The sequence below is a fragment of the Myxocyprinus asiaticus genome, chromosome 4 (genome assembly GCF_019703515.2).
Source record: "Myxocyprinus asiaticus isolate MX2 ecotype Aquarium Trade chromosome 4, UBuf_Myxa_2, whole genome shotgun sequence".
Lineage (NCBI taxonomy): Eukaryota > Metazoa > Chordata > Actinopteri > Cypriniformes > Catostomidae > Myxocyprinus > Myxocyprinus asiaticus.
In genome coordinates this window covers 4823084-4847445 of record NC_059347.1, presented here as the reverse complement: position 1 = coordinate 4847445, position 24362 = coordinate 4823084, and the positions used below count along the sequence as shown (strand labels likewise).

The 24362-nt window shown below is 36.7% G+C and overlaps 1 protein-coding gene across 11 annotated transcripts in view; it reads right to left on the bottom strand.

The window, feature by feature from the left end:
• Positions 1–1734: 1734 nt before the first annotated feature.
• znf618 (zinc finger protein 618) overlaps positions 1735–24362 on the bottom strand; it is a 59695-nt gene continuing 37067 nt past the window's right edge. For 3 of the 11 annotated variants that reach the window (XM_051689110.1, XM_051689100.1, XM_051689119.1), the window contains exons 7-14: positions 21921–21992; positions 21551–21640; positions 14421–14510; positions 13076–13120; positions 12705–12782; positions 11720–11809; positions 11314–11436; positions 1735–6039 (exon numbers count right to left, since the gene is read on the bottom strand). In XM_051689110.1, the coding sequence (XP_051545070.1) occupies positions 4508–6039; positions 11314–11436; positions 11720–11809; positions 12705–12782; positions 13076–13120; positions 14421–14510; positions 21551–21640; positions 21921–21992 (2120 nt within the window). In that variant the 3' untranslated portion in view covers positions 1735–4507. The remainder of the gene's footprint in view (positions 6040–11313; positions 11437–11719; positions 11810–12704; positions 12783–13075; positions 13121–14420; positions 14511–21550; positions 21641–21920; positions 21993–24362) is intronic. The other 8 variants (XM_051689136.1, XM_051689149.1, XM_051689127.1 and 5 more) reach the window with 7 other exon arrangements.

Sequence of the window (24362 nt, the reverse complement as noted above, 5' to 3'; positions counted from 1 at the left end):
AAATTTAAAGGCAGTCCAACAGATACCTCCATAATGTATTGATACTTATCATAATGCTATAAAAATCTAAATTTTCTTTAAGCAAAACATTTTATTTTTTTAAATTATTACACAGTGTAACAAATTTATTTTATTTATTTTTTGGTTCCTGGGTAGTTAAGTCTCAAAAGTATAGAAAATGGCTATTATTACCCACAAACTTTGCTTTTGTGACCAGAACAGTGATATTTAGAAATTTACCTATTTTCCAGAACATTCCAGATAGATTCAGTGCTGAGTAAATTTGGAGTAACTTCTAGAACTTTCTAGTAATATAAATAGTAGTATAAATACAGGGGCCTTAAGCCCACCAGTTGTTTAGTTCCAGCTGCCTAAGTGGATACATTTCTGCATTTTTCTGAGATGGCATCAAGAGTCTGCAAGCATCCAGCAGACACACTTTGCTATGTATCAAGAGCGAAAAAGTACTCCTTGGAAGCATCTGCTAAGATGTGTGAGGCCTACAAGGCATATTTTGGCATGCCTGTCAGGGATCAACACAAACCGTGGGCACCTCATTTCACCTGCGAGCACTGCAAAAAAAAACAAAAAAAACAAACAACAACAAAAAAAAAAAACTCTGGAAGATGGACAATTGTTGCTCGGATTTTTATGTTATAAATTTTTTTTAATTTTTACAATTGTAAAATTTTTTAATTTTAAAACATTCTAAAACATTCTAACTTCTAAATATAGGACAGGCAAGAATGCACCTGCTATCATGTATCCAGACCTTCCTTCATCCATCCATCGCCCCGGTGCCACACTGCCATGAGCTCCCCGTACCCGATCCTCCTGAGAGAGAGCAGCCGTCTTTAGAAGAGAACAGCAAGTCAGAGAGCGAGGAAGACGTTGTTGATCCAGATGACAATTTCAGAGGTGGAGCTAAGGAGAGAAACCCATACTGCCCCAACCAAAAAGACCTCAACGACTTGATTAGAGATCTTGGTCTCACCAAGTCCAATGCCGAGCTTTTGACATCTAGTCTCAAGCAGTGGAACTTGTTGGATAAAAGTGTGCAAGTCGCAGATCAGAGGAAGCGTCACCAATCTTTTTCCAGCTTCTTCACCCGTCAAGATGGGCTCTGCTTCTGCCACAATGTGACCAGTCTGTTCGAGGCAATCGGAATCACCTGTAACCAGAATGAGTTGCACCTCTTCATTGACAGCTCATCCAGGAGCCTCAAAGCCGTGCTGCTCCATAATGGTAACAAGTACCTGTCTCTTCCCCTGGCTCACTCTGTGCACCTCAAAGAGGATTACAACAGCATCAAGACCTTGCTGGACACCTTTAAGTATGATGAGTACATTTGGGGCCGATTCGTGAAAGTGATTTACAGTATAATTGTAACTACCCACGTGTAAATAACACTTACTACCCAGGAAACAAAAATTGTGTTACATAGTGTTATTTTCTTTCATTTCATTTTTTTTTTTTTTTTTTGAGAGAAACATGACCAGGTTCCATGACATCCCTCATAGCAAGCCAAAATCATCTATTTAAAAAATATTTACAAACAGGCCTATTACATAAACATAAGTAATTGCAGTTTTCAATTCTTGCATTACTACACTGTATATAAAGTGTGACCAACCAAAATTATATAAAACTTATGAATTAATTGAGGATATTTTATTCACAGAGCACATACTACAGGAGTCCAGTAAAGCAAAGCCCAGTAAACAAAAAGCTAAATCAATATTTGGTGTGACCATCTTTGCCTTCAAAACTGCATCAAATCTCCTAGGAACACCTGGACACAGTTTTTTCGAGGTATCTATTTATGTATCTATTTAGGCTGTCTCAATTGCTTCCATCTCTTCATGTAATACCAGAGTGACTCAATGATGTTGAGATCCGGGCTCTGTGGGGGCTATACAATTTGTTGCAAGACTCCTTGTTCGTCTTTATTTCAATTCTACTTGCAAAATATTTGCTCATTACGTAAACATTATTACATAAACATAAGTAATTGCAGTTTTCAATACTTGCATTAATACACTGTAATATAAAGCGCAACCATCCAAAATTATATAAAAATGAACTCACTGAGGATATTTTATTCACACAGCACATACTACAAGTGTAGATAGATTCTCAGAACAGTGTAGTACACTACTGACAGTCAATAAGGAGAGAAAACCATTATCAGTCATGTTTATAAAAATAGTGTTGTTAAAAAAATGTATAAATTAGACCTACTGCTAAAACAACTCAATACACAAAATCAGAAAGATGCCTGTCAATGACAAACATATAGACTAAGCAAGACAACAACAGGAAGAAAAAAAAAATTCTTCTCAAACAGAGAGTAATATTAACAACTGTGGTGTATCCATAAATAGTTGTGATTAAAACAGTGTTTTATACTTTCAGATATCAGTATATTTTAAACAAACCTGGCTGCATGAGCATGTTGCATTCTACTCATTTTCATTTTTACCCAAAGACTAACACACATTCATTCAGAAAAATGAACAAAAAAGTAAAACCTTCATGAAGTCCATCATATTCATTGACTGAGTTTATCAAAATATCTGTAATGTTTGAATAGAAAACAGAGGTAAGGTTTTTAGAGACTCTTTGCAAAGACACTTCTGCCCTCTTGTGGTTACAGAGAAATACAACAATATACGACAGCAGCTGTTTCCATTTCAGGGTCAAATTTAAAGCCTTTTTTACACAAACTTTTCTTTACATGCTAGCCAGTATGAACATCTTTATTTTGGGGTATGTGAGATACCTCAACCGATCACATGCACCCTTGCTAGATTTCTCTTCAGCAGAATAGTTTTTGCATTAGCTACGTTCTTCAGCAATTCACGCTTTATGGCTACGTTCACACAGTCATGGTTTAAAATTTAAACCATATTTACTAACAGCTGTCATTTACTTACTGTCAAATGTCCTGTACATACTTTGAAACAGCAGACAGGAATTTTGTCAACAGCCCTATTTTCTGCCATTTTCCATAACCTGAGAAAGGTTGATATTAGTGATTACAGCTGTGTGAACGCAGCGCAGCCTGTCTGATCCCCACAAGCATCTCGGGCTCTCTTAAACAAAGATAAAAAATAAATAAATAAACAAACTCTTATTTTGCCTGCATGCATATCTGTAAAATCACAAAGATGTTCAAGTCATTACTAGACAAATTATATAAAACTACCGGTAATCACATCTTTCCATGAAAACTACAGTAAAATACTCTTGAAGATTATTTATTTTATCATGGAAGTTAGAACTTCTGTTCATTCACTGAAGTGTTTAAAAATGTTGATCCAAGGCAGTGAAAATTCATGTGGAAGTTTGAACTTTATGGAATAACTTTGCAAGGTTTTCACTACTCAAATAAACTGCTACAGATTGATGAGGAAAATGCTGATAACAGAAATCCAGTGCATTAATAATGAAGCATTAGTTTAGCTTTCCTTATCTTACAATCAGAAAATGCATTCAAATAATAATACAATTAGCTGCCTCTGTGCAAGGTTTGTACTGAGACAGTGAGAGAGACAGATTCTGAATAACATTTTAGCCTTATTTCAACTTCAAACTTCACACATAACTGTACCAGAACTTTGCACAGCTTCAGAGAACAATCCCATATACTTCTGATCCCCAACAACATTGGATTAAAACACAAAAATAAATTTTTAACTACTGCAGATTGTATTGTAGATGGAAATTATGCCAGTGAGCTATAAAAGTGAGGGAAAAAGGCTGCTACAAAAAGGTCCAAGGCATCAAAGTCAGCTTGAGAGTAACTTGTGCTACGTAACATGTTATTGCAATGTTATTGTGAAAATAAATAACTGCAAAAGCATTAATTTACAAACTGGAGTTCTGCTGGCCGTAAACTCTTGCAACTGTACAATACTGAGCTTAACACACTGAAAGTGGTTAAACAGTTACTAAATCATGGCACACCAAATCACAACACTTAGATCTATACAGTCTATTTGCCCACTGCAAAAACGCAAAGAGGTATTGAGCTTTGTGTGATTTTCATAAAGACGTAATTGCAAATCATGGCTTTTTCTAAGTACCCCGTTTTTACCTTCACTAAATTGTCATTGATAATTTCAACAATCAATTCACTGAAACTCTAATGTGGTCCACAAAATGATTTTAAGAGGGATAAATGAATCGCCAACTGACTCAAAAAGATGACAATTTTGTTTAAGTTATGTTCAACTAATACAGTATATTAAAAACATGTTCAAATCCAGGGCATAATGAGTTGCTTTGTAGGAAAAGCTAAACTATGGTCTGAACAGGCATTTGTCGATCTATTGTCATTGTATCTCTTCTTTGCATATGCCTATCACGAGCCTCAATGGTAGACACTTACGTAAAATATGTTTCGTAAAGAGGGGAAAAAAGAGAAATAAATCATCCATCTGGTTCATTGATGTCTTCATTTTAAACAGTCTATGGTGCAATTAGCTGAAAGCCCTGAGCTGCCTCAAGCAAAATTACTTTTGAGGAAGACCAGCTTGTTCATCTCCTCTGCAGTGACCTGCTGCTTTCTCTTCATGGCTAAGGTCTGCTCGCATATGTTCACGCATTCTCCATGAACAGCTACTGCCGGTACGGCCAGCAACCACAGTGCTAACCGCGCTAGCCTGGGGTATCGGTCCATGACCGAACTCCAGTACTGCAACAGATCACCTGTGCCACTGAACAGTGGTTCACCGAGGTATTGGAACAGCTCCTTTCGTACCTGTGGCTCTTCAGTCCCGCATGGTGCCCTCTCTAACCCACAGTCCAGGTGCCCTCGCTTGGCTGCTGAGGGTCCGTCGCTATCCCTCTCATCCACAGATGTTCCTCCAGATCCACCACTTCCTGTTTCCTTAATATTAGCAGCCATGTCACACACTCGTGAGATTATGTCTTCATGCTGGTATGCTGGGACAGGCCGTAGCTTCAGTTGTGGATCCAGGATCATTGCAACTTGATGGATGCGTTCCACTTTAAAGTTCTCCTTCAGGGCCTCCAGGAAGTAGTGGCAGAGCTTACTGCCAGCACCCGCCTCACCAGCTTTAGAGGTGAAAAGTTTTTCAAGACGAAGGTAGACAGGGAGCATGTGCTGCAGTGTGGGGCAGCGTTCGACACTCAGCTCCTGTGCTGCCTGTCTTAGTGGTGCTAGCAAACATGCAAGAGTGCCAAGGAGGTGCTTGTTCAGGCCCTGCAAGAGTGGCACGGTGCTCTTGGACCGGCCGTATGCTTCGCAGGTGGCCTCAAAGTTGTCATGAACCTTGAGCAAGGCCTCTGCAACTGGATCCCAGCAGGGCGGAGCGGCTGATTCCTCTGCAGCTTTAACCTCACGGCTAAAGCTGGTCGTTGCAGCAATGTCGCGACATGTAGCCAGAAGCTCACCTAGTTCGTGGAGCCCTCGTGCTTGCAGGCTTCGCCGGCCAAGTACAGCCTGAACTGTGGCTGTTAGAGAGCAACCTGCACAACGGAGACTAACTCCGGTGCGACCGCAAAATGCTAGCGAAGACAAGCGTGGCTCAGTCACATAGACTGTGCGGATTTCTGACATGACGAACTCGGACAGAACATTCTGTACCCAGTGGTGTATCTGCTCAGGATTCTCCCTTAGAGTGGCCTCCTTGAGTCCCAACACGTAGCGTCGGAGTCGCACACCCTCTACTTGATATGCTGTTAGCAAGTAGCATGAATCGGGTCCCACTGTCTGTGAATGGCAGGTCACTGCAATGCCCAAGGAAGAGTTGGAACCCAGGGCACAGGTCACTTTAACTTTCACCTGATTATACATCCGAGGGAGTTGCTTAAGGGCAAGCGAGCTCATATCTCCCAGGGCTTCACGGATGGAGTAAGCACCGTTACGTGCACCAGTGTCCACCAGGGTCTGAGCCAGTTTAAGGAAATCTTTACTGCTGAGAACACCCAGAAGGCCAAGGTCCACACACATAACCCTCAGTAAACGCTCAGCCACTTGTTGCCTCTCTTTTTCTGGGAGTAATCTATTCTCTGCAAAACGAGAGAGTGACAAATAAATTAGGCTATGTTATCTCTAAAAGATTAGTTAATTGACCCTTCTCGAAGCCCCACCTTAAAAACTTTACCAACAGTATTACTACATCAACTGTCCACAATATTATCAGAAATGCTTTTGCTGTTTCCTAATGTATGTCTCTCTGTGATTGGATGGTACTAAACATAATGCCACAGAAATTATCCAAATACACAGTGGTACAGTACATTGTAGCAAGGGCCTTTTATTATAATCGCTTTGTGTAATTTATCATTTTAACAGTTAACTAAAAGTCATGCTTTAACAGAAATCTCACATACATACATTTCTGTAAAGCATGGCTGAGCAAGCAATGTTAACCAAGGGGGTGGAGCTTAGTGAAAGGGTCAGTTGTCATGATTGTGGTGACTTAAATTTCCAAACAACAGTGGTCAAGCCACATGTAGCACCTGCTAACTGGTTAGCTTACAGCAGGTGTTTTTAAACTATCTCAGCCCAGGACCCAAATATGACATTTTATGTTTACCTGCAGACACACACTTGTAACATGCTGTATTTATTTATTTACTTATTTATTTTTTATCCCCCTTTCTCCCCAATTTGGCATGCCCAATTCCCACTACTTACTAGGTCCTCGTGGTGGCGCGGTTACATCAATCCAGGTGGCGGAGGACAGGTCTCAGTTGCCTCTGCTTCTGAGACAGTCAATCTGCGCATCTTATCACGTGGCTCGCTGTGCATGACACCGCGGAGACTCGCAGCACATGGAGGCTCATGCTATTCTCCGCAATCCATGCACAACTTACCACGCACACAATTGAGAGCGAGAACCACTAATAGCGACCACGAGGAGGTTACCCCATGTGACTCTACCCTCCCTAGCAACCGGGCCAATTTGGGTTGCTTAGGAGACCTGGCTGGAGTCACTCAGCACACCCTGGATTCGAACTTGCGACTCCATGGGTGGTAGTCAGTGTCAGTACTCGCTGAGCTACCCAGGCCCCAGTTGTAACATGCTGTATTTGCTAGATCCATTCATTTACTTTTTATCATTAAAGCATTTCTGATGTAGACAGACTCTTACAGAAATCATTATTATTCTTTCACATACTCAAAAAAACAGGTTATTTGAAATTAAACATTTGAACAAGCACACAAACATGCACAATCTTGAATTGTTGAAATAAAGACAAAATAATATATATAGAAACTGATCAAATCAATTGCATCCAGTTTGAACTTGAAAGCATGATATAAACATGTACCATGGCAACCATAGTTCTGCCAAAAACACTACTGTGCGAAAGTTTTAGGCACTTGTTGCATAAGCCCTATTCGGATGGCAATTGTTTCTCAGGGTGTCGTCTGTACAAGTCAATTTTCATAACTCCTCTGTGATAAAACTCATGCGTTTGGATGACAATTAAATCACGGGGGACGAGCGAGACTTTTTGTCGATCACATGATTGCAGCTGCGCTTGTTATATGTAAAATTCATCAATCCACAAACTGTGTCCTCTTTAACTGCATTTAAATATGTTTGGAATTACGCTAAAGTGAAAATAAAATTATTAAAGCATGAGGGAACCGCGCTGCAAAGTGCTGCGGACATTTACAATGTACATTTTCACATATGGAGCAAGCCAAAATTCTTGCAAAGAGCAATTTAACAAATCAAGAAACTGTAGGGACAAGACTGTTTGTCAATGCAGCCAAATAAATCTGTCAATGTGGGTACGCATGTTTCATCAACCGCATCACTTCAGTTGCACACTCTCTCCTAAGCGCACGCAAGGAAATATAGAAGCCGCACATATCAAGGACAGTAAAAATAGTTAAAATGAAATTTGAGGAGCTATGGTAAAAATGGTTTTCTTATGTTTTATCTATCAAAATGACAGACATCATTTGGAATTATCTGTCAGTGTTTAAAAAGTGGAGGTGGAAATTAAACATTTTAAATAAGATAGACATTAACCCTGCAACTTTTCTGGGACTACTTGACCCATATAAACGAGTAGTCATGCAAGCCCTATGTATAAAAGTATTTAGTAAACATTTCCACATTAAAATGTGATATTAAAATTTTATTACATTGCTGCCATAATAATGGACCATTTCAAAGTTTATGTGATCTGGCTCTCATTTTTATTTCCCTTCTACTTAAGAGTTCCCACTCACTATCGTGGAGCGGCAACGTAATTTTATTATTGTGAATTATTTCAAAACAATCCTCCAACTTTCACAACTGTCCATTACCGCCAGAGCTGTTACCACGCACAGCGCAAATGTACGGCACTTGGCAGTGGTCAAAACGGATTTCCAAAACAGCTTTTGGATTATAAACTCAGAGATGTGGATTTGGACGCTAATTAAATTACCACACGACTTTGATGTTTGTCAAAAAACAGTAGGTAATTTGGCCTGGAATTCTCAGGGGAGGTGGGAGAAAAACGGCAACATTTCGGATTCGAACGGGAATAAAATCACAGACTACCCCCTGTAAATGCTGGAATTACCTCCCCATGTAAAATAATTGCCGTCTGAATAGGGCTAATGAGGATTTCTTCAAAAATAATACCATAAATAGTTTTCATAATTAAATGTCAAGCAAAGTCCAGTAAACATACCAAAAAGTTAAATCAATATTTGGTGTGACCATCTTTGCCTTCAAAACAGCATCAATTCTCCTAAGAATATCTAGACAGTTTTTCCAGGTTTTCTAGGTATCTATTTAGGCTCTCTCAGTTGCTTCCTTCTCTTCATGTAATACCAGAGTGAATCAATGTTGAGATCCGGGCTCTGTGGGGTCTATAAAATTAGTTGCAAGACTCCTTGTTGTTATTTTTTTTCAATTCTATTTGCAATGGGAATGTTGAAATCTAAAATTGACATTTCCTACTGATACACTAAGAGCAGAATATATCAAATAACCATCTTATGACAAATGTTTTTGTGAAAAATATAATGCACCTTGTAAGACTTTTGCACAGTACCACAGTGACTATAGTTAATAAAATAAATAAATAAATAAATAAAACCAGTGGCAACTTATTAGTCAGGAAAGGATATTTCAAGTTTTATAGTTAGCCTAGTAAAAATAATTGCAATAACTATTACATTTATAACTATGAAGAAACAAGAAACTATGGTTACCATAGTAAAAGGTTCACATGTTTGTGAATAATAGTTCAACAAATAAGATCAACAAATTAGTGAAGCTGACCATTATTGGTCATACTGATGTCTATTTATTTAGGACTGAACTATGAAAAATGAACTGCATGACACTAGTGTTAATTTCATTAGCGAAAACTATGACGAAAAATGTTCGATGACCTTTTTTTCCATGACTAAGACGAGACAATGACGAGACAGCACCGACGTCATTAAACACTAACTGTGACTATATCAACATGCAATATTGTTGAGGAAAAAGACAAGACTAAAATGTAGTTTAAAAAATAAAATCTTTACCAAAATTACTTAATTCATTAATCTTTATTTTCGTTGAAAAAAAAAAGAGAAAATATTAGTCTTTTTCTTCCCTTCTTAATTACAATCCAAATATCCTGTTCATTGGACAGCATGAGCAGCATTTTCCTTTCCTGTGCTGTGCGTGGCATATCAGGACTAAGCAAGCACAGTGAGGAGTCCCTTTCAAGTAGTTTACGGAAAGCTAACATTCGTTAAATAATGGTAGCAACAGTTGGACTTGGGAGAAAGAGAAGATGATATGAAGGCTAAGAAATTGAGGTAGGTTAACGTCTTGGTGGTAATGTTAGGTTGTTGTTTTTTAAGCTATATTAAGACAACTAGTAACAACTATATTAGACAACTTAAGCTATATTAAGAAAAGGCAGTGGTGTTACATTATATAGGCTGTGTTTTATAGCTAAACCGAACTCATTAAGCTAATAGGCTAGCAAATTGTTGTGAAGGAGCTGAAAATGAGCGGCAAAGGTAACATAGGATTGAGCGTAGACCAATGACTTATGTATTTTGCATGAATTTGGTGACAATGCTGCATTTATCGTCCTTCACATTACCATCAAAATTAATTTTATTTGGCATCAAAATTAATTTGAATGCTATAAAAACTAATTGCCTACAAAAACATACCTCAAAAAAGGTGTCTGCAGTAATATGCCTGGATAACCTGCATAAAGTACTTACTTTGTGAGTATAATACCACCTAATTTTGATTGTGTAGAGTTTTCTTTTTCTGGATACTCCGGGTCTGTGTTAAGTTAAAATCATAGCAATGATTTACTTATAGTGCAACACTTGGATTTCTTGATGCTGCATCTGTCTAAATGTGACTAAAATATGACTAAAATGTTAAAACTAGACTAAAATACTGAGGGTTTTCTTTGACTAAGACAAGACTAAAATGGCCAGACTTTGTCAACTAAATCTTAACTAAAAAAAAACAAAACAAAAAAACAGGATACGGTTGACTAAATATGATAAAAACTAACAAGGACATTTGACACAGGACTAAGATTAAATTAAAAAATAGCTGACAAAATGAACACTACATGACACACAACAGAGCAGAGAGATTGTTCGTAAGCAATTTGCTTATCCCACATTGATAGTCAATACTCGCATATTTCTGACTTTGCCTTGTTTTGAATTTTTGCATCTTTTTCCTCGAGCTGTGGGTGCTGCATGAGGAGACACTGTCTAATATTGTTATTAAAAGAGACAGTAGTTTGTACTTGCCCACAGAATGCACTGTGGGTGCTTCTCACACTTTCTGATCAAATAAAACGTCAAAAAAAAAAAAAAAAAAAAAAAGAAAAATCAAGAAAGTGGTCATCTTTCTGTTTGGCAAGTGTACGCTGTTACTGCGGTGTCGTGAATATGCCAAGCTTGAGTGCTCAACCCAATTTGTTGCGCAACGCATAGTTTAAGTAACGCTGGCTATCAGGGCAGGGCCATATGTTGCTCACTGGGGTTATAAATACAATTATTATTTAATTATTTTAAAACATAATTCACAATCCTATTTTATCAAACTACACAATGATGACTATGACATTATAGATATTACAGTTTTATCTTCTGTTAATGCATGATCTTCTGTAAAGCTGCTTTGAAACGATGTGTGTTGTGAAAGGTGCTATACAAATAAAAATGACTTGACACACTGTCAAATGCACAACTTTACTGGCCTATAAAAAATAAGCAGTTTTATGATTAAGCGAGCGTATTGTTGTTTAACACTGAGTGGGTTCTAGTTATGTCACTAATCAAGAACTTACGAAAAGAGGGTACATGGTTTCTCTGTTGGGCCGGCTGTGGAGGTTTCCACATCTGCTCCTGTGTGGCTGCAGGTGCTTGGCAAGGTTTCGGAGACTCATCTTTAATATGATTCTCATTATCAGCTACAAGAGTATTAACAGAGAGATAAAAATAAAATACTTAAATGTACTTATTCCAGGAGAATTTCTATAAAACAATGAGAAATAGACTTATACAATAAGAGTTATGAAAGCAGTGAAAACAATAACTTAAAAATGATGATTCTTTTGAGCAATGTGTTCACAAAAGTGATGTACAAATAAATAGGCCCACACGGAATCAGCAATTTTCATATTTTCTGTGCAGATTTTGGGGGATAAGTCTATGAATTCTGTGGAATGGATTTTAAAAAATGGATTAACAAACCTGAGCTAAACTTAGTCAAAACCTTTAATACAGGGTCCCCACACCTTTTGAACAATGTATTTCCATTAATTTTCCAGTTGTTCTTGATTGCTGGATAAAACAAAAACAAAAATCATTTTATAGAGATTGCACTCACAAAGAGCAATTTTTAGCATAACATTTTTTAAATCACAACTGTGAAATCACAATTTTAAAATTCCCTGATATTTCATTTAATGAAATTAGTAGTATTAGTGGAGTGTATTAGTGAATTGCACACTCTGAAAAGCATGAGGCTCAATACACACAAATTCCATCCAGTGCTCAGAGTAACAGAGTGCAGTTGAATTTGTGGTGTGCCATGCACTGAGCGCGTTGTAATTAAAGCGCTCCAGATTCACCCTAATTTCAAATTTGCTAAATTCCAAATATGTTTGGCTGCTACAAGTTACAAAACAAATCTTAAGTAACTCAATGACACCAGGGTTTTGTGGACAGAAAAGGAGTTGAGTGCATTTCACCATATTTGTTATGAGCAGCACATTATAAAGCGGTTGTCAACCTCACACAGAAACTCATTCCATTTTCTGCCAAAATAAAAGCTATTGCAACATACAGTATAATAATCACAACATTTTTCTAAACAATCGCATAATTTTCCTTGGCAGTGGGGACCCGGTTAATAAATGCAAGATGGGATGTTTTTAACTTGAATGAATTATTGGCATCCTGTGGAATTCTGCAAGCACCGATTTAGTGCAGGCCTATGAACAAGTGATGAGTAAAGATGAAAAAATTATTTACAGATCAGAAACAGCAAAAGATGTGAAAATAAATTTGATATGCAGTGCTCACATCATGCCATCTGTCAAAACGTGCTCTTTGCATTCAAATGTTATCCACGTGCTGAGGCAAAATATGATGTAAAAAAAAAAAAAACAGATAACGAGTCCAAATTGGAAAGAGCTCACAGCTGAAAAGGTTTTTATTTTTTGGGCTCACTCACCAGCATGGGACTGCATGTGCTCCAGGAGGTTGTTGTAGAACTGAAATGGAATTCCACAGGCTCCACACGTGTAGGTTTCTGGAACACAAGGTCCAGTTTCTCTCTCAGAACACAGCAATGTTCTCATGACAAAGCTTGGAGAGCAAGCCAATGATCCACATCAGAGCACTACATACTGCTAACAAATTTAGGTCACCGTCAAGCATTTATGCAAAATGTTTTAACATAACACTGTGAACCTGCGAGGTTTGAGAGCCATGCAATGGAACACAGATGGGCATGAGTGAAGACATGAGACAATATGCAAGATTGGAAGAATGAGATCAAGTGAAAATGAAAAAGTAAAACTGAAGTATTTCCAAAGTACATACTCTGAGAGCTGGGGAGAGAACTGAAAGCCCGGCTGTTTGGAGTATCTGGAAGACAAACAATTAATGTCAATACACAACACTTCTGTGCAAAAACACAATACTATAAATGAAACAACTTCAAAATCCAAATATATAAAAAGACTAATTAAAAACAAATTAACAGAGGGAGGGAAACTACAATATATATATACACACACACACACACACACACAAAACCGGTTAAAATTTTTGAAACACTTGACTGAAATGTTTCTCATGATCTTAAAAATCTTTTGATCTGAAGGTGTATGCTTAAATGTTTGAAATTAGTTTTGTAGACAAAAATATAATTGTGCCACCATATTCATTTATTTCATTATAAAACTGTTTTTTTTATTTTTTTTTTATTAAATTAACATTTTTGAAATTGATGACTTAGACCAAATAATAAAGAAAAGCAGCCAATAAGTGCCCAACATAGATGGGAACTCCTTCAATACTGTTTAAAAAGCATCCCAGGGTGAAACCTCAAGAAGTTGGTTGAGAAAATGTCAAGAGTACATGTCTGCAAATTTTAGGCAAAGGGTGACTACTTTGAAGATGCTAAAATATAACGCAGTTTTGATTTATTTTGGATTTTTTTTAGTCACAACATAATTCCCATAGTTCCATTTATGTTATTCCATAGTTTTGATGACTTTTATTCTTTATTATAAATTTTTTTCACATTTTAGAATATAGTAGTGTTTCAAAACTTTTGACCAGTAGTGTATATATGTATTTTTTATTAAAACCTAAAACTACCTTCCCCAGTCCACCCAGATTATTTATGGAAACTATGCTGCAAAAACGGTCATGGCATTAATGAACCACGAGCACATTAAAATACAATAAGTTAATTGTTTTAAAGGCGCATTTTTAAACTTAATTACATAGTAGCTAATATAATGTTGGTCCAGCACTGTTATTCATTTCACATGCAAAGCATTTAGCAATCATAAATCATTTACTTTTACAGAAGTTTTAAAGGAGCAGTTGCAAAAACAGACTCTCAGGGTCACAGAAAGGGTGGTGATGTAAACAAAAATTTTTTTTTTTTTTGGTGCAAGAATTTGACTAGCATTATAAAAAAGGATATTAAAATTTACTGATAAGTAAAATTTACTGATTTACACAAAAGTTTCACAGCTCTTGCAGAACAATGAAAGGCCACCTGTAGAAAGACGCCACAGACCTTTGATTGTGACAGTAAAACATCACTGTGAGCAAAGTCAAAAATCTATAATATTCAAATATGCCACAGTTGAAAAATCGAAAGTTGAAAAACCCCAGATTCCCATTCATAACCCATTTTAATGTCACATACCACTTGAGTTCTGGGAACTGATGTCTGCACGACTAGACTGTCCTGACTGGCTTGACATTTTCCCTTCCATTTTAAGGCTGTAATTTCCCTCTGCAAAGCCATAAATCAAGCAGGTAAGATTACAGATATCAGTCTAAGGTGAGTAATGCTGAGAAATACAAATTATTGCACATGTCCTTCTCAATGTATCAGTCAAAAAGGAAACCATTCAGCCCTAATATATATATTTATATATATTAGGGCTGTGAATCGATCACAAAAATGTAACTAATTATTCGCACAGTTTTCTGTGCATGATACATTACAACAAACATAAAAAAAAATAATAATAAAAAGAAATCGGTTAGTCATCATTAATTTTAATTGTTTAAATATTTTTTTTTTGCAGTTAATTATACTGTACTTGTATCAAAGATTAATGCATGTAAAAATGTGTCTATGTATACATAAAATCAGTGGACATGTTAAATTAAAAAATTTGGGCAAAATCTTCTGCTATTTTCCAGTGGACTTTGGGCAGATTCAATTAATGTCAAACTTTATTGCTAAGAGAAACTTAAGTGTGCATTGATAAAGCATTATTAGACACTACACTGAAAAATACTGAATACTGAAGTGAAATATGCTAAAGTTTTCTCAGTCCCTATTGTGCACACGCTAGGTCTCTCTTTCGCAGTTTCGCTTTTGAAACTGGTTCAGACGACAGTAGCTGCGCATTTACAGACGATGTGCTGAGATAAAGGAGCTTGCCTTGCAGCTTGTCTCCATTCCCTGTTCAGTAAATCTGCTCCCATGTTTATTATGCCCAGGACATGCGTCCCCCTTGGAGCCTTTTGCCTGACAGGAACAACTTGAGACACCTTTCTGCCATTGCATGAAGTTTCAGAAAAAAAAAAAAAAAAAAAAAAAACAGATACTGCAGTAATAGGTTTAATTTTCTTAATTGTTAAACAAAAACTATTAAGCGCAGAGATTAACGCGTAACATTTTCTAGCCCTGATTTACTCTGTCTGTGTGTGTGTGTGTGTGTGTGTATGTGTTGGGGTGGGAGCTCTGTGGGGGTCATGCCATCTGTTGCAGGGCTCCCTGTTCTTCTATTCTATTCTTTTTGCAAAAGGAATGTTTGAGAGTCTAAAATGTATATTTCCTATTTACACACTAAAGCTGAAGATATAAATAACCATATTACGACAAATGTTTTTGTGAAACATCTTAAGTGCCTAAAACCTTTGCACAGTACTGTATATATAGACAAAGTTTGATATCATGTAATCTGCCCATTTGATCCTATTATAAAAAAAAAATAAAGTACACAATTTTGCCCAAATTGTAATTACATGTTCACTGATTTTATGACATGTATACATATACTTGTATCAAAGATTCATACCTGTTAAAATGTGTCTAACTCCAGCCACAAAAAAAAGGAACATTTTACATTATGTACATATTTCAATAATTACAATACATAATGACTAACCAATTTATCACAAGTTCTTTGAGACAAGTATAAAGTAAATATATTTATGATTATTTTTTAATGTATGTTATAATGTACTGTATCATGTACCATAATTTAATCATGATTAATCACAGAAAACTGTGTGATTAATTAGTTAAAAGTTTTTAATTGATTACATAAAATTGAGACAACAAAAGTAGTTATATTAGTAGCTAAAACAAGTCTGATTTTAGTCTGTCCCACCATGGCGGGAAGACAAGTAAATATTCTCATTTCTTTTTCTCTATTTCTACACAAATTGAAGATTTGACTGCATTTGTTAAGCACAACTTTCTGGAGGCCCCCCTCCACTGCCTTAATATAAGCACCAAGCATGGGACGGAATTTTAAGCGAATCTAGAAATTACACGAATGCGGTGTTTTTGTGTTGCATTTACTGGTGTTATTGCATTATGTGAAACTCCAAATGATCTTGGACCTTCTCACCAAGCCGCACCGCAGACCTAAGAGCAGGTTCTGAAGAGTGTGTGAAGATTAACTGCTTCTGAAGTGTTTAAAGCGCATGCCACCCATGGGGGTTCATGCGAGTTTAAGCAAGGATTTTGACAGTGAGCGCATAGCGCTCCGGTTTCACTTTAATTTATCGTTTGAGTTATGGCAAATTGCAGGTAACATATAGGCAGTGTTAATGACACAGTGGAGATGTCCGCTTACCCTAATTCCATTGAGGATACAGAATGAATAAACAGATTTTCATACAGATTGTCAGAGGTCTTCTTTCATGCAAAATAAGGACTGGTGGTTTTAATTGGAGAGCCTTAAAATAACGCATGGAAGTTAAGAATTTGGACAGAAAGACATTACTATTGTATAAAATAATATACTATTCAGTTCAGCTGGGTTCCACATCAGCAGTAAATTTAAAGTTGGCCCATGGCTAAAGTTGATCAAAAAGAGAGAAAATATTGCACAGGAGTAGAATGTCGTTAAAATTATATTTTAAATATGTATATTAATTATTTGGAACCATTGTAATTAAAAAAAGAAATATATATATAAAAAATTTTAATGTCACTCTTCCCCTGTGCAATATTTTGCACGATTTTAAAGGAAATCATATAACTCTATTCTTAAAGAATCCCAGTTAAATATGACAATGACTTCTTAAGGTGTTTGTGCATTAAGCCCACACACACCTTACGTATGACAAAGATAATTACTCATCATATGACAATTAATCATCATAATTTTGACAAGCCCTAAAACACATAAATTGTTAATTATTTGACAAATAAGTATTTAAATGTGGGCTAAATTCCATAATCGTGACAGCCCTACTAGGACAGCTCAAAATAAAATAGATAACACAAAGTATATTTACTATATATTTTACTCTGTGCAAGGGATAGCTGATAACTAAAAAACAAAATGGCACTCACATTTTAGCAAATAATCCTTAAAAAAAAAAAAAACACACACAAATCAATGTTACAGTGAGGCCAATGGGGGCCGAATTTTGGAGGGTTTAAAGGCAGAAATGTGAAGCTTACAGTGCATCCAGAAAGTATTCACAGCGCTTCACTTTTTCCACATTTTGTTATGTTACAGCCTTATTCCAAAATGGATTAAATTCATTATTTTCCTCAAAATTCTACAAACAATACCCCATAATGACAATGTGAAAGAAGTTTGTTTGAAATCTTTGCAAATTTATAAAAAAAAAAAAATATATAAAAAAAATCACATGTACATAAGTATTCACAGCCTTTGACATGACACTGTTTGCTGTTTCCACTGATCATCCTTGAGATGTTTCTACAACTTGATTAGAGTCCACCTGTGGTAAATTCAGTTGATTGGACATGATTTGGAAAGGCACACACCTGTCTATATAAGGTCCCACAGTTAACATTGTATGTCAGAGCACAAACCAAGCCATGAAGTCCAAGGAATTGTCTGTAGACCTCCGAGACAGGATAGTATCGAGGCACAGATCTGGGGAAGGGTACAGAAAAAATTCTGCAGCATTGAAGGTCCCAATGAGCACAGTGGCCTCCATCATCCGTAAATGGAAGAAGTTTGGAACCACCAGGACTCTTCCTAGAGTCACGGAGGTGACCAAGAACCCGATGGTCACTCTGACAGAGCTCCAGCATTTCTCTGTGGAAAGAGGAGAACCTTCCAGAAGAGCAAACATCTCTGCAGCACTCCACCAATCAGGCCTGTATGGTAGAGTGGCCAGAAGGAAGCCACTCCTCAGTAAAAGGCAAATGACAGCCCACCTGGAGTTTGCCAAAAGGCACCTGAAGGACTCTCAGACCATGAGAAACAAAGATTGAACTCTTTGGCCTGAATGGCAAGCGTCATGTCTGAAGGAAACCAGGCACCACTCATCACCTGGCCAATACCATCCCTACAGTGAAGCATGGTGGTGGCAGCATCATGCTGTGGGGATGTTTTTCAGTGGAAGGAACTGGGAGACCAGTCAGGATCGAGGGAAAGATGAATGCAGCAATATACAGAGACATCCTTGATGAAAACCTGCTCCAGAGCTCTCTGGACCTCAGACTGGGGCGAAGGTTCATCTTCCAACAGGACAACGACCCTAAGCACACAGCCAAGATAACAAAGGAGTGGCTACGGGACAACTCTGTGAATGTCCTTGAGTGGCCCAGCCAGAACCCAGACTTGAACCCGATTGAACATCTCTGGAGAGATCTGAAAATGGCTGTGCACCAATGCTCCCCATCCAACCTGATGGAGCTTGAGAGGTCCTGCAAAGAAGAATGGGAGAAACTGCCCAAAAATAGGTGTTCCAAGCTTGTAGCATCATACTCAAAAAGACTTGAGGATGTAATTGATGCCAAAGGTGCTTCAACAAAGTATTGAGCAAAGACTGTGAATACTTATGTGATATTTTTTTTTATTTTTAATACATTTGCAAAGATTTCAAACAAACTTCTTTCATGTTGTCATTATGGGGTATTGTTTGTAGAATTTTGAGGAAAATAATGAATTTAATCCATTTTGGAATAAGGCTGTAAAAAATAACAAAATGTGGAAAAAGTGAAGCGCTGTGAATACTTTCCGGATGCACTGTATAATTTTATAAAAGCGCTTACATTAATTCTTCTGTTAAAACTCATGTATCATTTGAGCTGTAAATTTGTTTAAATTGTCATTTTTACGGTCATTTTAGGGTTTGTTGACATTACATCCTCATGGTAACAAAGTTGTAAACTTTACGCAGAAAAGGTCAGTAACTGATTTTATCACACTAAAATCATGTTAACACAGATATTGTTTATGTCATGTGGCTATACTTTTGAAACGGTATTTTAACGTTCAAAAATTGGCCCCCATTAACTACTTTTGTAAGTGCCTCACTGCAAACCAGATTTGTGCTTTTTTAAAAGGAGGGTCTTGTCAAAATAAATTTTTGTGGTAATCAATATTATGCCACAAATGCTTGATTGAACCCGGAATATTCTTTTAAATTAAATCTGATTAGGGGCCCAGGGAGAGATAACATGGTTGTCACACATTCAAGAACTGTTTGTCTGTTTCTATCAATTTTGCATTTGCAGTGCTTTGTTTCTGAGTGTCATGCCACTGTGGGCCTCTCAGCCTGAGCCCCCGCCCCCCCCCCCAAGTTCCCAGGTGGCCGGTTCATAATCCATCCTTAAGCGCAACCATTCAACCCCAGTTTCACAGTTACTGTGATCAACAAACATTTTTCTTTAATTGATGGGAAATATAATCTGACAGAATAGTCATTTTTGGATGAACTAAACCTTTACCCAATCATAAACTTTTTTTTTTTTTTTTTTTACATATTTCTAAAGCTCATTAGAATAATCCTTAATTTTAAAACAATTGAAAATTTATTCTGGTAGCATCACTAAAGTCTCTCTGACCCATTTCTATATTTCCACCATACTTTAAATAGCTTTCAATGTCAAACTCCTCTGTATATCCTCACTGCAGGACTAAGAGATAAATGAGAGGAGACACGAAGGACGAAAATAATGAGACAGACTTTACAGAGGACACTTTTAAAGGTTAAAGTACAGAAAGGAGATTGCATTATCAGTTTAAGACCCTGTAAATTTAAGGTTTATTGCAGACATATTTAGTAGATTTACAACAGAGATTTCTTGATCAGGTTTCCACATTTAGCCTAATGAATAGGGATGCACCGCTCCGATACTGGCGTTTTAAAACGGATCGGGTATCGGTCCGACGAGCCCGATCCAAATCCGATACTGTTAGTCATGTTCGTTACTGTCAAGCTAAATAAAATGACATAAAAAAACCATTAAAACACAATTAAAGTAGTTCATATGACTCGTGCATTTTATTCAAAGCCACTTGAAGATGTGCAATAGCTCTGTGAATTTAATAAGTAAATATATAAAACGCACGTGCAGCTCCAGCGTGTTATTGAATGGTGCTGCTCTGTTTAGACACACTCTCACAGCTATTGTTAGCCTTAAAGCGGTGCGCAATATTTGAGAGCTACTCACAAACAACATCTCAGATGTAGATGCTCAATAGTTTGGTTCACTTATAATATGAATTTAGACTGGCACTGGAGGTGCTTTTTTTTTTTTTTTTTTTTACCAGAATTTGAATAAGTGAATTAAACTACTGTGAACTTGCCTACAAACAGACACATACAGGACTTCCTGGACAGTTCAGAATGTCAAAATAAAAGCATGAGGGTATAGACACGATGAACAGATAACTCACAACAGTCTTATGATACTTGCAGGCAATAATGAAGACACAGGTATGTTTGACATAGTAGAAAGCTCCGGAGTCTCAGAGATACTATCGATGAGAACAGACAAAGAGTGTGTGTGAAAGCGGGGTATATTTGCAGTCCTTCATTAGCCACTAATGATATGCAGGTGCGTGTAATCAGAACTCAGGTGAGAGTGAGCACTGTGACGGCTGTGAGGAAGAAAGAGACCGGTGGATCCGTGACAAAAGGTGCACGATTGAGATATATTACTATATATTACTATTATAATATATTATTATTATTATTATTATTATTATTATCATTTGTTAACAAATGTTAATAATATTTAAGTTGAATGGGTTCCAAAAAATAACTTTGTGAATGAAAAGTGGACTGATGTCTTACAACTAAACTGAACAAATTAAGAGATCTTAATCCTTTAAAGTCCAGATACAAGTTGAATAAAAAAATAAAAAAACGGCTTCTTTTCTACTGATGACTTATACTGGAATTACTGTTAATTTTTTCTGCTACATTATCCAGTATACTAGTTAACAATAAAGATTTCCTTAAGCTATACATTTATATTGAAATAATGTGTAGTTAGAGGTTTGTGTTTCTTTACATATTAAAGAGTACACCCAATTAGTTCCACACAATAATGAAAAGATATTCTAAACCGATTATGCAAAAAAATAAAAATAAATAAATAATAATAAAAAAAAAAAACAACAACACTGGTATCGGAATCTGAAGAAAAAAAGTGGCATCGGTGCATCCCTACTAATGAGCTTTGCTAAATACTACAGAAAATGTACTATGAATCTCTAAAATCTTTAACTTACAAAGAAGGTTTAAAAAACAATGCAAAGAGCAATGTTCTAGTCAACACCAAACACTGGTTATGAAGAGAGAACTTACTTAATGGAGCATGAAGAGCCACATGCTCCTGATAAGGGTTGAAGTATTTGTACTGTTTTCCACAGTACTCACATGTGTAACTTCCTGTTTCTTTGGAGGAAAAAAAATACAATAATTAGACAGTGGCTGAATAACAGATACATCATCACTGATCAACATGATTATTTTAAGATTAATTTGTTTGACAATCAAGATGATCTATTAGAATCAGATCTCTATTGCAGCAGCTGCAATTGCACAACCATGATGCTACAGTACATTTGCATGTTTGTTTAATATAACTGAGGCAAGTTTTCTTATTTGAAAAGCAAATCAATCTTAAATCACCAGCAGAAAAATCAGAACTAGCATGGATTGGAAGCACTCTTACTTGGTCCCATTTTCTGGTAGGGTTCAGTCTCCTCTTTTGGGTCATCTACAGGTATCACATGGTCATATGGATCTGGTCAAGTTGAGAAAAAAATAGGGGAATTCTCAGAGAAGGTTTGTCTTTTTATCATAAAGCAGTGTTTGAGTTTCAATCTAGTGGTGGTGGTCATGTGACTGATCAATAAAGATAAATGTGCCATTGCTCGGGGTCCAAGTCTCATAATGTAAAGTCTTGGTCTGGATCCAGCACTCTTAAACTCTGGAGCTTATGGTTTCAGACAAGGCTGAAATCTATTTCCAGCGAGCTAAAGGTGATGATTAACTCGACCAAAACTCTGCGTTATATGTGGCGTATACCAATCTTTGGCATACCTCAGATGTTACAAACTTGTGAGAGGAACTTGTATGAGAGTTTTGTGTTTCTTGTGTTTACAATTTTTAATATGCAAAAAGTTTTTTATACTTTCTGGTATTTCTGTTTATTTTAAACATTTAAAATGAAGGCTCCATTTCTGTTAATTAATATGAACAGCCAAAATCTTGCAATGCCATTTCTTGGATTTAATTTGGGGGTAGGGTCTGGATCTGGGCCTCGAGGGTTACTTTCCCTAACTTTTTATTTATTTATTTTTACAAGTTTTTCTCAAGAGGTTCTACAAATTCAGAGACAATTTTGTACAGCCATCAGATAAGCTGCTCGGACAACTACCAGATACATCAGAAAGTAAGGCCCCGGACATTCGAACACACTGGAAAAGACTTCTCATTGGTCCATGAGTGGTTTCTTAGCAACCTCTCAATCCCCCACACCCCAAGGCCAGAGGTGAGAAGGACCATAAAATTCTTCAAGACCTCTCAAAGCAGCATTAACTTAACATGTGGCAAAAGCTGAAACTAATCTTTACGCACAAACTTTACTCCTAACATTGACACCAAATGCAACACATCCACTCCATGTTTGTTCAAAGAACTGTTTATGTAAATTGCAGTAGTTCAATTAGCACAATAGTTCACACAAACTGAACTATGGTGGTATAAATTAATGCATGCATAAAATTTAATCTTTTAATATCATGTTTGGTCTCTATATCTTTAGAAAAATGCCAAGAGTATTTTTGAAGAGGTTTGGAAAAGGAACAATGCACAGATAAAACTTTAAGGACATTGTTTTAACTGTGAACTTTAAGCATGCAATGAGTACGCAAATAAGTTCCACACAGAGAAGGGAGGGCTGACCACACTGTGTGCCCTCCCCTCTGTTCTCAGTAGCTAATCATGACCCTGAAATAGGAAGGTGCCAAACTGAAATCTCCTCCTCATCAGGAAGGTATAAAGCATCCTTACAACAGCCACACCTTCATTCTGTTCTCACTCTACAAGAGAGGGGCAATAACAGAATAATCATCAATATCCTGTCCAGAGTCCCTGTCCAGAGGGTTATTAACAGGATACACTTCTAAAACACAGTTGTTGAGTTATTTGTTTAAATGTAAATAAAGGTTTTCACCTTATTAATTAACAGAGAAACAGCAATGTATCTTTCCATAAGATAATAGTCATACTTTACCATTGCTACATCCAATTCAACCACTTACATCTTTCCATCCTATGCACTTTATTTACCCATTCATTTATTTGATCTTTAAGCATATTAGTACCATTCTGTAGTTTTTGTTAGTCATTTCTTATTTATCTTTTTGTAAATAAAACTCATTTTATTACAACTGTGTTCCTTGTGTTGATGATACAGAAGAGATTAGGGTTAGGCCGAAATTCATGAACCCTTCAGATTAATCAGAAGACCAGCTCCCTCCAATTTACATATTTCTAATTTACTGGAAAAAAAAACATCCACACACTCCTCGCAGGTTCAAAGGTGTGTGGGGAAAACCTAGAGATTTCTTGTATTAGACCTAAATGCATGCTCAGTGTTTTTTTTCCAGTAAAGAGCTGAAGCCTTGAGAGAAATCTTATGTGAAAACAAGTATGCATTATGTTTGCGTTGTGTTTCATTCGTTGTGTTGCGTTCTGAAGAATAGTACTTTGTGACTGTTTGCTGGGCTCCAGACTAAAAACATTACTTCGGAGCCATTGGCTCCTAAACTGAAACATTAAGGAGCCAAATGGCTGTTTTTGAAGCCATATCACAGATTTTCTTGAATTAGATTGCTGTTCAGAAACAAGATAGAAAGCCAAAGAAAAGTCAGCCAGCTGATAACCCATTCATTGAAGGTTTAATAAACAGTATATATAGTTGAGAAGATAAGTTTGCATTCCCCTTTGTCTCAAATGTTCACATCCCTTTCATAATTTATAAAATTAAGAGATAAGAGGTTATTTATTTATTATTTCTCTTCAGAATCTACATTACAGATATCTAAATAAAGTATAGTATGCAAATAGTAGTGTTGTCTTCTTGAGCATCAATGAATGTTTGCACCTT